The sequence below is a fragment of the Pristis pectinata genome, chromosome 24 (genome assembly GCF_009764475.1).
Source record: "Pristis pectinata isolate sPriPec2 chromosome 24, sPriPec2.1.pri, whole genome shotgun sequence".
NCBI classification, from domain to species: domain Eukaryota; kingdom Metazoa; phylum Chordata; class Chondrichthyes; order Rhinopristiformes; family Pristidae; genus Pristis; species Pristis pectinata.
Genome location: NC_067428.1, coordinates 11,980,674 through 11,994,219, shown reverse-complemented (window position 1 = coordinate 11,994,219; position 13,546 = coordinate 11,980,674). Strand labels below are relative to the sequence as shown.

At 37.2% G+C, this 13,546-nt stretch overlaps 1 protein-coding gene across 3 annotated transcripts in view; it reads left to right on the top strand.

The window, feature by feature from the left end:
- LOC127582394 (phosphatidylinositol 4-phosphate 5-kinase type-1 gamma-like) overlaps window positions 1–13,546 on the top strand; it is a 95,338-nt gene that overhangs the window by 71,691 nt on the left and 10,101 nt on the right. For 2 of the 3 annotated variants that reach the window (XM_052037588.1, XM_052037587.1), the window contains 2 exons: window positions 178–328; window positions 8,603–8,686. In XM_052037588.1, the coding sequence (XP_051893548.1) occupies window positions 178–328; window positions 8,603–8,686 (235 nt within the window). The remainder of the gene's footprint in view (window positions 1–177; window positions 329–8,602; window positions 8,687–13,546) is intronic. The other variant, XM_052037589.1, reaches the window with a different exon arrangement.

The following is a 13,546-nucleotide window of genomic DNA, read 5'->3' as shown; positions in this document are numbered from 1 at the left end:
GTCCCAATAATTGACTATGTACACATGTATAGCACTAACGTGTTTCTCATTGGTTGAAGTTAAACTCACTAATATTCACTGTTTTTAATTAATCCATAATATTTTGGGTGGTATTGAAATTCATAGGTGTTTTCATATTGGAGGACTTTTGAACCCTGTATAAATCTTCGTTTTTAGGGAAGTTCCTTCAGCATCTGCACGTACAAGTTCTACTATCACTTTGGAAGCCGACACTGTGAGTCAGATCTCTGAGGGAGCCAGCCATGCTTCTGAGGAGGCAGAAGATGATGAAGATGATGAGGAGGTTCCAGTTACAGACATATACTTTGTGAGTATAACAGACAATTAGCAATTCTGCATGATTTGTAGCAAAATATGTCAAGACTGTGTAAAGCAATTTGATCTGAAGGGTACAGTTGTATTTCTAGTTCCACACAAAGTACTTGAGCAGTATTATTGCACAGATAGCTTTATAAACCTGGAAACTACCAAAAACAACAAAGTTTACAATGTGAAACTTCCCCAGGAAGACATCCTGCTTAAATCTGATGCGAGTATCCAACACCACCAGTTTAAGGTGGTTAGGCCTAGTTTCTCCTTGCAGTTAGGTTAACATTAAGTAAGCATCAGCCAAATTTGAAGTCTTTCCCTAAGATTAGTCATGGATGGTGGCTTTGTCAATTCTACAAAATTGAAACTCATTCTGTGAAACTCATTGAGTGTTCCAGAACTATTGGGAATTGGATAGTGTGTGTTTAAAAAAAAAAGTTAAAATTGATGTGAAAGATTCTAAATAAGTTAAATTTATAAAATCTGCTTACCTTTTTTAAGTCTACAGTTATAGAGTATGAGTTTCTACTGTGCCATTACATTATCTTTTATTTAAGATGTGCACCTTTTACATTATCTACTCATATTGTGGCTCTTAATCCACCAGTATGGTGCCCAACAATGCTTACATTTTATGAGTAGCTGCGTTGCTCACATTTGTGAAGTTCTAACGTGTATAAGCTACTGAATAAAGATTGATACCAGTGCATGTTTATTAGATCACAACCACTTTCTGTCTTGCCTACTTGGAGGGAGGGGAGATAAGCCAAAATTTCCTTGGGAATGTAATGGCTCCGAGGTGACATGCTTGATGATTGAAATTTGGAATTAATGTGGAAGGGACCTTCTGGCAGACTTAGCAGCATGCCATCTTTTGAGCCAGCCATGTTTGAAGGATACCCAGCATTTATTGCTTGACTGGCCTCTTTGGGCTGAGAAGGATAGACCTGTTACTAGATGCTAAATAAACAGTGTTTATTATACTATTCCAATATAATAAATGGTAGCATGATCGTAATGTGACAAGTAATGTAATTCCACCGGAAGATAATGGGTTGACAGCTTAGCTCTGATTAAATTGAAACATCTTTGTGTACTTGATCATGGACTTTTCTGGCATCTCTCAATTTGGAAAGTAAGATGTATTCTTGGTAGAAAATGTATCCACGTCACATTGGACAGTATAAAGTACATCTGTGTATTTTAATATTTTGTAAAAGGGAAATAAGCTTTTACTACCAGAATAAATGTGTTGCCAAATATTCAAATAAACTGTAGGATTTGGAATGCCTGTGATAGTAGATCCAGTTTTCTTAAAAAAAATGTTCATGCATTTAGAGGATTTCGCAATAAACTATTGCATTCGTACTGGTAAAAATAAAACAACAGTGGATATGAAGAATCAAAAATTAAAAAGTAATATTAATAGTAGGATACAGATTTGTAGCTTATTATAATGAAAGGTATCAGTTGAATTAGGCCAGTGTTGAGCTGTTTGATTTTAACGTTTTCTGATTCCAATCTTGCCATTATTAGCAGAATTTTGACATGAGTAACATTCTTAAGTGAGTGATTTCCCTAGCTCATATTTCACCAGCTGAGAATCTCACTGCTATCCAGTGGGAGTTTCACACACGTCTTGAGCTGATATGAAAGCGATGAGTACTCACATTTGATTGCCTTTGGTTAGGAGTCCATTGCAAGCAGCTTCAACAAGCGAAGCCCGGAGAAGGGGTAATGGAAGTTTATAATGCTCCACTGTTGTAGATGTTCCAAGTCTTTCTTACAAAGAAATTAAAGGGTGTATTCTTGATTATACAGTTTCTTACTTGTGGACCTCAAAGATAATATCTTGATATCTCCATGAAACTTAGAGGTATAGCTTTTAAAAATTATCATCAGCTTGCCACTGGTAATGACACAGTAAAATAGAAGTAAGACAAATCCCAAATAACTTTCTTTCTATTTATTAAATAAACTGTCAACCAGGGCAGCAGTAGAGATGCCACAATTGGCATGAGGACCTGTTTTCATCTTTTTGTTGCAAAAAGTCACCTCCACTTGATTGCATTGAACTAGTTTGGATATGGATATCATGTAAAGAGAGGATTGAGCTCTGTTTTTAGTTTCTGATGCTGAATAGTCGGCTGGCACAACCTCCTAATTATATTTGCACATGAAGATTAGTCACTTGAATAAAAACAGGAGTGCTGCTGTTTGTAGATCTGTCCTTGACACAAGACAACATGGGGAATATAGTTGTCATACCTGTTGAGATTGACCTGAAGCTGGCTGATTTGCCTTAATTAGATGAAAGTTGTATGTAGCTTTCAATTCAAAACCCACAGCCTTTGAACAGAGTAACTCTCCCTGTTTTTAATTTTATGGGTTCCTAGAATTATGCTGCATCCTGAAAACCATGGACGTTAAAAAATACCTGAAAATTCATAACTTCCCAGACAGCCTCTTAGGTCAACCTTACTACTTCCTACCCACTAAATCACATACCTCAAAAACTTCTCACTTTTGACAAGCATCCAGTGGTTTTCTGGAAATTGTCCTTCATTGGTAATGTCCCATAACTCATTACCCTTGACTAGTTAGAGCACGACTATTATAGTCCCAATCTGAATAGAAAAGCATGCAGTGTCAAATAGGGCTCAATATTGATTTTATTGTTCAGCTTGTTCTTGCTCCTTCTGACTAATTTCTTCTTGGCTTGACTCTTATAGATGTGATCATAGTGTTGAGTCACAGTGAAATGTTCACAATATGTTGGCAAGAAGAGGCAGGTGGGAATTAGGATAATAGTTTGAAAGATCAGTCATTGAAATTAGTTTTGCACCAGGTAGAATATTTTGGTAAGAGACTACCCCCTACAGCCGAGTTGTCTGAGACTGGAGGGCATTGGTGTAAAGTGAGGAGTAGGAGGTTTAGAGGGGATCTGAAAAAGAATTTTTTCACCAAGAGGGTGGCTGCAATCTGGAACACACTACCTGAGAAAACGGTGGAGGCAAATACTTTTGCAATATTTAAGAAGCATCTGGATAAACACTTGAATCGTCAAGGCATAATAGGATGTGGACCAAGTGCTGGTAAATGGAATAGAAATGGTGGGCCCAGAGGCTACTCCTGCGACTCTAGGGCTTTTGGCAAGTTTGTAATTTGCCACAGCACTTTCTATCTGGCATAGAACTCTCAACTGATATTAATAGTGGTGTGAAACCACCTGCTGTGAGATTTACAACCTCATTGATTCTTGCTTCCTCCAAGAATGACAAGGTTTCACTAGCCTGTTTTCCTTGAAACCATGTTACTTTAAAGGCCAATGCATATTTTGCATTCTTTGTCCTCACTGAGATTCATGACCTCTTGCAATCTCACATACAACCTAGCTGGTGTATTGGCTGATTTGCCTTTTGAGGTCAAGGTCATAGTCACTCTCAGCTTTCTAGATTCTGGGTCATTCCAGGCTGTTGCTACTGCAGGCTACCCTAAAATGTTAGCATTCAGAAACTGCAGTATGTCCTCACAGGCACCTTGCTGGCATCTCCTGCCAGTAGTGTCTGGCTGTATTTTTGGAGATCTTTGTGACCTGTAAACACAAAGAACATGTCTCCTGCAGGTATTTTTTCTTCACCAGCTAGTCCAGACCACCTTCATCACCTGACCACACTGTCCCACCCTTTTCTGATTATCATTTGCAGCATCTATTCATTCAGTGGCAACACTCCCTTCTAGCTGGGAGGGTTACTTCAGGTATGTTCCTTTCAGAGCTGGCTGCAGGGATTGAGCTGTTCTGCTTAATATCAGCAGCTGCAAGAACTTGCAATATATCAGTAAGGAACACCATGTTGAAAATGACATGGGATTGCAGAGAGAAATTTGACAAGAATTCCTTAATTGAAGACCTTGGTCTTAATGTGACAAGTGTTGTTATGGTGACTAACATTGCTATTTTAATGGCACTGAGAGGTATTAAAGCAATTTCTACCCATGTGCGAAAATCACTTTCTTAAAGTGGAATGTCACATAAGAACAAAAGGAAAAGCACACTTACTGAAAGTATGGAAGTTATTCTATTCCCAGATCCCAGGAAGCATATGGAGAGCACACTGATTATGGAGTCTCACCAGATGATCTGGCAAATTTTCAATCTTGTTATGTAGGGAAATATTCTGGATTCTGTGTCTATAGTGGACTGACGGTTTTACTTTCCCTTACTGGCTCTCAGTACAGAAATACTGTTCATTTTATTTTTATAGGATTAAACCTGACTTTTTGTCTTTAAATGAGAAAAATGTTTACACCTAGACTTTTTACAAGTGGGTCTCCATTTTAGGAATTGAATTCCTACTAAACCTGCCACTCTGGATCCTTGGTAAGAACTTCCTCAGTGAGCCCTGCTCCAACCCATCAGCAAGATCTTGCATAGTGTATGGCCTGCCATTTGTAACTCCCAGTAGAAATGCTTTGCCAGCAGGTTAAGGTATATCTGGCAGAACTGCTAACAAAAATATAAATACCTCTGATATTCACAAACATTCAAAAGCAATTGGTTATTACATATACAATTTAAAAAGTTTAAAATTATTTTTAAAAAAAACAAATACATAAGCTGATAGGGAAACACTTAAAACAATTAAATACATTTAAACCAACTCGCAGCAAAAATGTAAATTACCTGAAACTTGCCTTTGTCTCTTGCAGCTGTCAATGTCCATTGAAGTGGTTCAGGTTGCTGAACTTCCATCGTTTAACTTGACACAGGTTTAGCAAGTGTAAGTGCGAGGAAACTTATGACATTTGTGCTCTACTGCTATTTAGGAATGCAGTCAATAAGTGAGAAAATTTGGGACTTCTGCTTTTGCACATCTTTACACAAGAGTTCCAAAGTGCCTTAGAGTTGTGATGATAGATTCCTGAGACCCTGCATGGGACTGCTATATTTTTGTGCAGAAAGTTTGAGCAGTGGTTTATAATCTAAATGTGAATATGAAACTATAGTTTTCTGGCATTGAATGCAGAACCAATTTTTGCAGAAGTGGTGTCTATTGCCTTGGGATCTGGAACAAATCAACTAGTTTAGCAAGTGGATTTGTAATGGGGCTAATTTTTCTTATAACTCACTGTTAAGGGGTTAATCATTTGTGTAAAGCAATTGATTACCCCGGTTTACATGTTTCTATATTGGATAAACTGATCAATCCTTGTGTGAATGCAGTATGGTGACAGTCCTTTACAAAGGACTTTGCTTTAAAGTCATTTATATTCCTTTCTCCTTTTTGTCTTCTCCCTTTCACCATTTCAGTCCACTTCATCTAATTACCACGCAGTAGTCAGCCCCAAAGAGATCTTGGTTCCTGCTTTAGTTTTGTGTCTGCCTGACTTTATTAAGCATTAAATGAACAACTTTTTACAACAATGCAACACCTTCTGGAGACATCTGGGCCAGACAGCAAACGGTGTTTGGAAAGCATAGAGCAGTGCCATTCATATGAGAAGCCATAGTTCCTAAATGTTCAGGTTTGCAATCGTTTTAAAAATTGAGCAGTTTGGGCTGATGTTAAAGCTTTGATTGCAGCTATGTTTTAGCATTAGGTTAAGCAGGATCAGGATAGTGCCATTACCATTTTACATGTGTTTTTCTTTGATTTCTTCACATATTGTTTTAATTCTTTTCACCATCACTTTCTCCTTTCCTATTTGTGTGCCGTGGTTTTCTCTCACCATCCAGTTTACGGATGGAATGTACTGGATTTATTCTCCACAACGCAGTCGTTCCCAAGCCACATCAGTTTCTGATGAGAGTGTAAGTTGGTTCTTTTTATTGAAATCTCAATGTTCTATGTTCAATGTCTCTATTTTTAATTTTAGTTTCAGCCATTGTTGACCATACCATCTTTGTAAAAGTTTGAAACTAGTCTATGTGAGAGCACAGGAATTAGGAGTGGAAACATAGAACAAAGCAAAATGCTGTGGAAAATAGTTCCTCTTCCATACAGTAAAGCAGCAAAGATGTTTTCAAAGCCTTCATGAAAAAAATGTAACATCTCCTCTGAATCTTTGGAATCCCTGGCCCATAACTGCTCAAAATGGGGAAGGAACTTTCAGGATGGCACTGAGAATCTTGAGTCTATTCATCTGGAACAAACTGAAGACCAACAAAAATAGCAGAAGGAATGGACCATTTCTTACCACCCACCCGGTCAAGAATCTCCTGCACCTATGATAAAGTCTGTGGATTCCACATTAGCCTCATCAGCCTCCTTGGAATCCAAAGAACTAGAATGGAAGCAAATCATTCTCAACTCCAAGGGACTGCCTAAGAAGAAAGATATCTCTCCTTCACCAGTGCTAAAGTTGGTGTATCAACCAATTTAGATCCTAAAATTCAGCTGCTTAGTTTCATAAGGTGAAGAAAGGTGCACATTTTTCCCCAGAGTTCATATGCAATATACCAAAGTTTCTCGTACACTGGATTGTGTACGTTGACCTGCATTTATTTTACAAGACAGAAATAGAATCATTGGCAGATTCAAAGTTTGATAATACAAAGGGACGATGAAATATGATTTGAATTCCTTCTTAAGTCAGCTTGAAAGCTGATTGGTTTTCTCAATCCACTATTTTATTCACAAGCAGTTGATCTAGATATATAGAATCATAGTTACCAAAGAAATTTCTTATTTATTATATTGTTCTCCTTATCTGTTTCAATTTAATCTCGACAAAAGTTTACAACTTTTACAATCATTACAATACTTTTACCTGAAGGTCACAGACGAATGTTCAGTTTTGTTCAAAAACAAATATGTTTATTTTTCTAAATATATTCTTACATTCTTAAAAAGGTATGTGATGGACAAACTGTTAATACACCATTGTTTAAAAGTTATTACACTTGAAGAACTTAACGTCCATCCGGATCTGATAGCAGATGATCTGAGGACCAGATAAATCTGTTTCAGTAATAGAAATACAAAAAAACTGCAAATATTGGAAATCTGAAATAAAAATAGAAAATGCTGGAGATACTTAGAGGCCAGGCAGTATTTGTGAGGAGGGAAGCAGTTTTTTTTTAGTAATGTTGAGTGAACGTCCAGGACATTTAAAGCCAGAGATACTCCGCTAGTCTTCAAAACATTGGTAGTATATTTTCTCCTCTTGATAATATTAATACTTTGATTCAGAGGAGCCCCTCTTGAGACAATTGGATTAAGAAAGTGCTATTGTTGATGCTTTTGCTTGAAGAGGAATAAACAGGATTAAACTTTCCCCAGATATGTATTTGTATGCAAATGTTGACACTGACCACCCATAGGATATTTGACTGTTCAGCAGGCAGGTAGGCTGTGGTGGTTGATGCTGTTCCTGTGTGTTGTGAGCATTTATCTACTCAAGTGTACACAAACACTCTCTCATTCTCTCCAAACTCACTTGCTCATTCACTCTGTCCCTTTCAATAAATGTCATTTGATAGTGATTAGAATTGTGTTTATTCACATACCTCTCTGTCTCAGGTCCAAGGCACAAATTGTAACACCCAGTTGTAGGTCCCCGATTAGTCTGGCTGAGATCAGCTAACTGAACACAGCCATGATACTAAGATTGGAATATTATATTCTAATTGCCTTTTGTACTAGCAAGAAATTTTGTAAGTCATTGTTCTTTATTGTCCAAAAATAGATACAGCAGTGCAGTAAACCTCTGTATATAGCAGTATTATATTCCAATCAAACATTATTAATACAAAATATTTAGCAATCTTTTAAAACTGCAACAACACCATTTAATAGCTTCATAGCACAAGTAATCTACTTTTGAAGGATAATTTTCTTTGTGCTGTTAATTTTCTTTCTCTAATATTAGAGAATAGCAAAGGACAAAGTAGCAATTAGCCAGCATCTCGAATGGAAAATGCAGATCATTTTCAACTTGAATGCAGACCATTTTTAATGTTCTTTTTACATTTAAGTTTGATGTGGTAAAATAAGGCAAAATATACATTTTAAGAAAAATTTATATGAGCTACAAGTTTCTCGTGGTTAAATCACATGCAAGTCACTGCACCACAATAAAAAGGTTTACATCGCTTTCTGCAGTTCTGCTGGTATGTTTGTTTTGGCCTTCCTTTAAACATACTCTATCTGGAAATTCACGTAATATATAACTTGTTTCTCACCTGCAGTTACTTTCTTTCTTTCTTTCTCATTTTTGTTGCTCTCCATGGTTTCTATTTTTGTGTCTCCTGTTGATTCCGGTTATTCAGTGTACAGAAGAGAGGGCCTGGATTTACTCTCCTCTTCACTATGGTTCTCACGTCCGTTCAGTTTCAGATGGAGAGAGTGAAACTGTAAGTTTATTGTCCCGTTCCTTTCTGAGCTTGGTTTAAGTGTAGGTGCCTTGGCAGGTGTGGTATTATGTAGAATTAGTACTGAGTCGAATATATACCACAATTGGTAATCTATTTATTTATTCATTAACATTTTTCTTTTTGACTTTCTCTTAATATAACTTAATACTGAGTTAACAGCAATTTGTAATATATTGTTGAACTCTGAATAACCATTGTTCTCTTTCATCGTGTCTGTGCAGTATCTATTTCTAAACAGAGAAAGTGCATGTATCACATATTTGGTATGCGATGAATATTCAACTCAGCACTAACGTAGGATGCATGGCTTTGGGTATGAGAGATGTTAATAATGGTGTTTTACTATGCCATTATTATTGTACAGCAAAATATACAAAAGCTTTGTGATCTCAGTTTTTATCATTCCAAATCAAAAGGGCTTTGTGGTTAAGTGTCAAAGAGGAAGGCTGTATTTAATATTTGAATGTTATTCCAGCTTCAGTATTTCATAATTACGATATATTTGATGTCTTTTTCTCTTGTCAGAACAAAAGAGTGATAGCTTATTTTTAAACTGGGCCCTTATATGTGGTAGTTATTGACCAATTTTTTCTTTGCGAAAAGAACTGTTGTCTGGTGAAAGTCCTGAATCCATTGTGCCTGTACTATCTCTGATCTTTACATATAGGCAGTGTCCTCTGGGAAACTTTGAGCAGAAATATTTGGCAGAACTATTCAGCAATCATGCAAAGAAGTTCAAAAGGTTATTATGTTTGGGAATAAAAAAAACCTTGCATGAATTGAACCTCCTCATTTTCTTACAGTTATCTCTATCATTTTACCTTCTCTTCAGAAATGTAAATAAACCCATTGTGTAATAGATACATTACCTACACAACTAGACTACCTTTTAAAGTAATTCTCCTTTGCTTTGTAATCATGCAGTTTGAACTGTCATTTAAACACTTTAAAAAAAAATGATCAATTTGCCTTAATTGGTTTTGGCATTATTTTGAAAGCTATAATCAGAACACCTTGATATCCCTTTAACAGAAACCAAATTCAAACTCCAAGCCAATGTTTTCAAGGTTTTTAAACATTTTCTTACACCATTGTAAGCAAGGCATATATTCCATTCAGAAACATGGGGGACTTAATCTGTGCTATTCAGTTCTGACTGTTGGAAACTACATGTGTGTTCATGATGGATCATCCCCACTGACACCCTCCCAAACCCACCACAGTTTCCCTTGCCCTATGATCATTCAAAGCTTAAGCTCTCATTGATTTGTGATAGAAGGTCTGAGATCATGCAGCTTGGAAATGCTTAGTGCATGCATTGCAGTAATAACGGAAGGAATTAATCTAAGATATTGAATGTACCTATAAAGATTTTTATTACTTTTAATACTATCAAACAATATGTTCTCAAGTTCCCAGCCTTCAGCAGAACCCTTAAAATCATAGAGTATTCTGAAAAATTAACTTGTACTATTGTCACAAATGTCCTCCTTTGATGCCTATTTTAATGGACTCATGTAGTCACCTTATGCTAATTGTGGGACCAAATATTCAGACAATTTGAGTATTTTAAGGCTGGTTGCTTGTGTTTTTATTTTCCCATAAATTTCGTTTTGTACATGTTTGTGGCAAACTCTGAGCCATTCAGATATTGATTCCTGAAAACCTCAATGGTGAATTTCTTTTGTCTTTCACACCATATTCTTCATGTTTACAAGGTAGCAAAATTTGAACTGCATTTATTAGGCATTTAGTATATTTGTCAAAAAAACTAATATTAGATGTCTCACACTGCCAATTGTCCAGCTGTTTTTAATTGTATTGAGCTGTGAGTTATTGCACACAGGTCAAACAGATCTGAAAGTACTGTGTAATTGAAGTTAACTTTCTCAAGTAATCGGCTTTCCAAAACAATGATTGTCATTTGGGAGCAGGTGCAGTGTATTGAAGTGGGGATGAGATCTCATAGAAGTTCAGTACAATGTGCTTGGGCAATTTCAAACTTAGCAAGCATGACTCCCAAGTTGGTCCCAACTTACTGCTAAGAGTGCAGGAAATGGAAGTATGATGCATTGGTTCAGATAGACACCTAGTTTGATTTGAGGTGCGTCATTGAAAGACTAGAGGGAGCTTTTTTTACTCACTACTTGACTAATGCTATACTAATGTCATCTGAGATAAAGTTTTCTATCTATAGGATTTGTGAGGTTTAATGGTTGTCAATGAGCTTTAGCTAAAACTGATCCCAATTTATATTAAATCTGAAGGTGCTCTAAATACTATGATAGGAAGACAAAGTACAAATTTAAGAATCAATCAAAAGATAAGATTAGAGGTTACAAAAACTATAAAAGGACAAAACTAAAGGCTTTGTACCTCAATGCACACAGCATTCAAACCAGATGAACTCTAGCGTAAATAGAAATAATTACCATTATAGAGACTTGGCTGCATGGTGACACAGATTGGGTTCTGAATATTAAAAGGCACGTGATATTTAGGAAGAGCAGGAAACTTGAAAACGGTGAGTTTGATGAAGACAAGGAAGGTATGCTTCCTAAATTTGCTGCTGATATAAAAACATAAATTAGTTGTGAAATGGACATAAGGGGGTTATAAAAGGACATGGGTAGGTTAAGTGAGTGATCAAAGATATGGCAAATGGAGTAAGATGTAGAAAATGTGAAATTGTCCATTTTTGTAGGAAAAATAAAAATATACATTCAAATGCTAGGAAATTGCAGAGCTTTAAGATGCCGAAGGATCGTGGTGTCCTTGTACGTGATTTGCAAAAGGTTTGTATGCACACAAACAAATAATTAAGAATGTTAACAATGTTATTGTTTATTGTGAAGGGAATTGAATACAAAAGCAGGGAGGTTATGCTTCATTTAGATCAAGCTTTGCTGAGGCAACATCTGGAAGTTCTCTGTCCTTGTTTAAGGAAGGATATTAACGGACTGGAAGTATTTCAGAGAAGGTTTATTGAACTAATACTTGAAACAGGCAGCAAAAAATAAGCATAATCTGCTGAAAGAACTCTGGGTCAAGAAGCATCTGTGGAGGCAAAAGGAATGTGTCAACATTTTGGGTCTAGGTCCGGGGGTGGGGGGAGGTAAGGTAGCCAGATGGGGAGGGGGAGAGGGATTGGAAAAGATAAATGAAGGGAGAGAGAAAACCTGGGTAGACTCGTGAGAGTGGGAAAGGAACATGGAGTGTGGGTTACCTGAAATTGGAAAATTCAATATTCATACTATTGGGTTGTTACTATTCAAGCAGAATATGAGGTGGTGTTTTTCCAGTTCATGTTTGGCCTCATTGTGGCAGTGGAAAAGGCAGAGGATAGACAGGTTGGTGTGGGAATGGGAAGGGGAGTTGAAATGACATGAAACTGGAGCTCAGGATAACCATTGTGGTCAGTGCACATGTGCTCTGCAAAACATTTGCCTAGTCTATTCTTGGTCTTGCTGATGTACAGCGAGCCACATCATGAGCACTAAATATAATAGACCAGGTTGGAGGAGGTGCACATGAATCTCTGCCTCACCTGGAAGAACTGTTTAGGTCCGTAGATGGTGGAGGTGAAGAGACAAATGTTGTACCTCCAGTTGCAGGGAAAGTGCCTGGGGACAGAGATGAGTGGACCAGAGAGCCACAGAGTGTGTGAAATGCGTAGGTTGTCTTTTGAGGCTTGCTTTCTATTCACCAGTGGTTGGAAGTGTGAGAAGGGACTTGTTGAAACATAAAAATTCCTGAGGGGTCTTGAAAGGTGGATGTGGAGAAGATGTTTCTTTTGGGAGAATCTAGAATTAGGGGTCAATACTTAAAAATAAGGAGATGCCTTTTTAAGGCAAAGATGACATGGAAATTTTTCTCTGATGGTCGTGACCCTTTAGACCACTCTTTTGTTTTTAGAGGGCAGTGGAAATAAAGGCTGAATATTTTTAAGGCAGAGATAGTTATGTTCTTGATAAGCCAGGGGGTGAAAGGTTACCATGGGTAGACTGCGATGCAGTGTTGAGATTACAATCCAGTCTGCCATGATTTTATTATTAAAGAGTGAGCAGTCTTGTGGGGCTGAGTGGGCTACTCCTGCTCCTGTGTATTTGAGGTCAAGCAGCAAAGAGGAACAGAGTTAACATTTCAATGACCTTTCATCAGAATAATGCCAACTAATATGTAACACAAATAGAAATGTACATTTTATCACTGGCAATAAATCAACCATTGTATTTGAAACTAACACTGCCATTGCCTTCATGTTTTTGTGGTGAAGGAATACTAGTCAAGTTTTGATCTTTGTGCCAAATAAGTGAGTAAATTACCCTTTATTCGTACCCCAAGGCAGCGCAATAGGCGATGTGACATAAAGTTACCTTCTCTCCTAAAAAAAAATTAGCTGAAAAGACTTCTTCATCTGGTTACGTCTAAAACGGCTTAGTGGCTTAATAAGGAATTGTATCACGATGGTCTTGAATTTGATCCTTTGCCAGTGTTGCATTAACTGACCCCAAGTTGGGCAGTAGTAAAGATGCCATTATTGACTACAGAACTCTTGAATAGGGAAAGGGGGGGGGGGCGGCGGTGCGGGAGGAATCCAGTAATTTCTCTCTTTATTGCTGTTGAACGGTATGTGTTATGGTGTGGGGCTGGTTGGTGATGGCTAGATAACAAGATCGCTCTTTTGATGACCATCCATAATTGTGTAGTCAACTGTGTTTTAATGATTGACATGACAAATGGTCACTAAGAATGCTGGGATCTATAGAATCAAGAGTCAGCATCCTTCAGGAATAGTAATGAATACATGTTCATTTTGAAGCTTACAGCTGAGTTTAA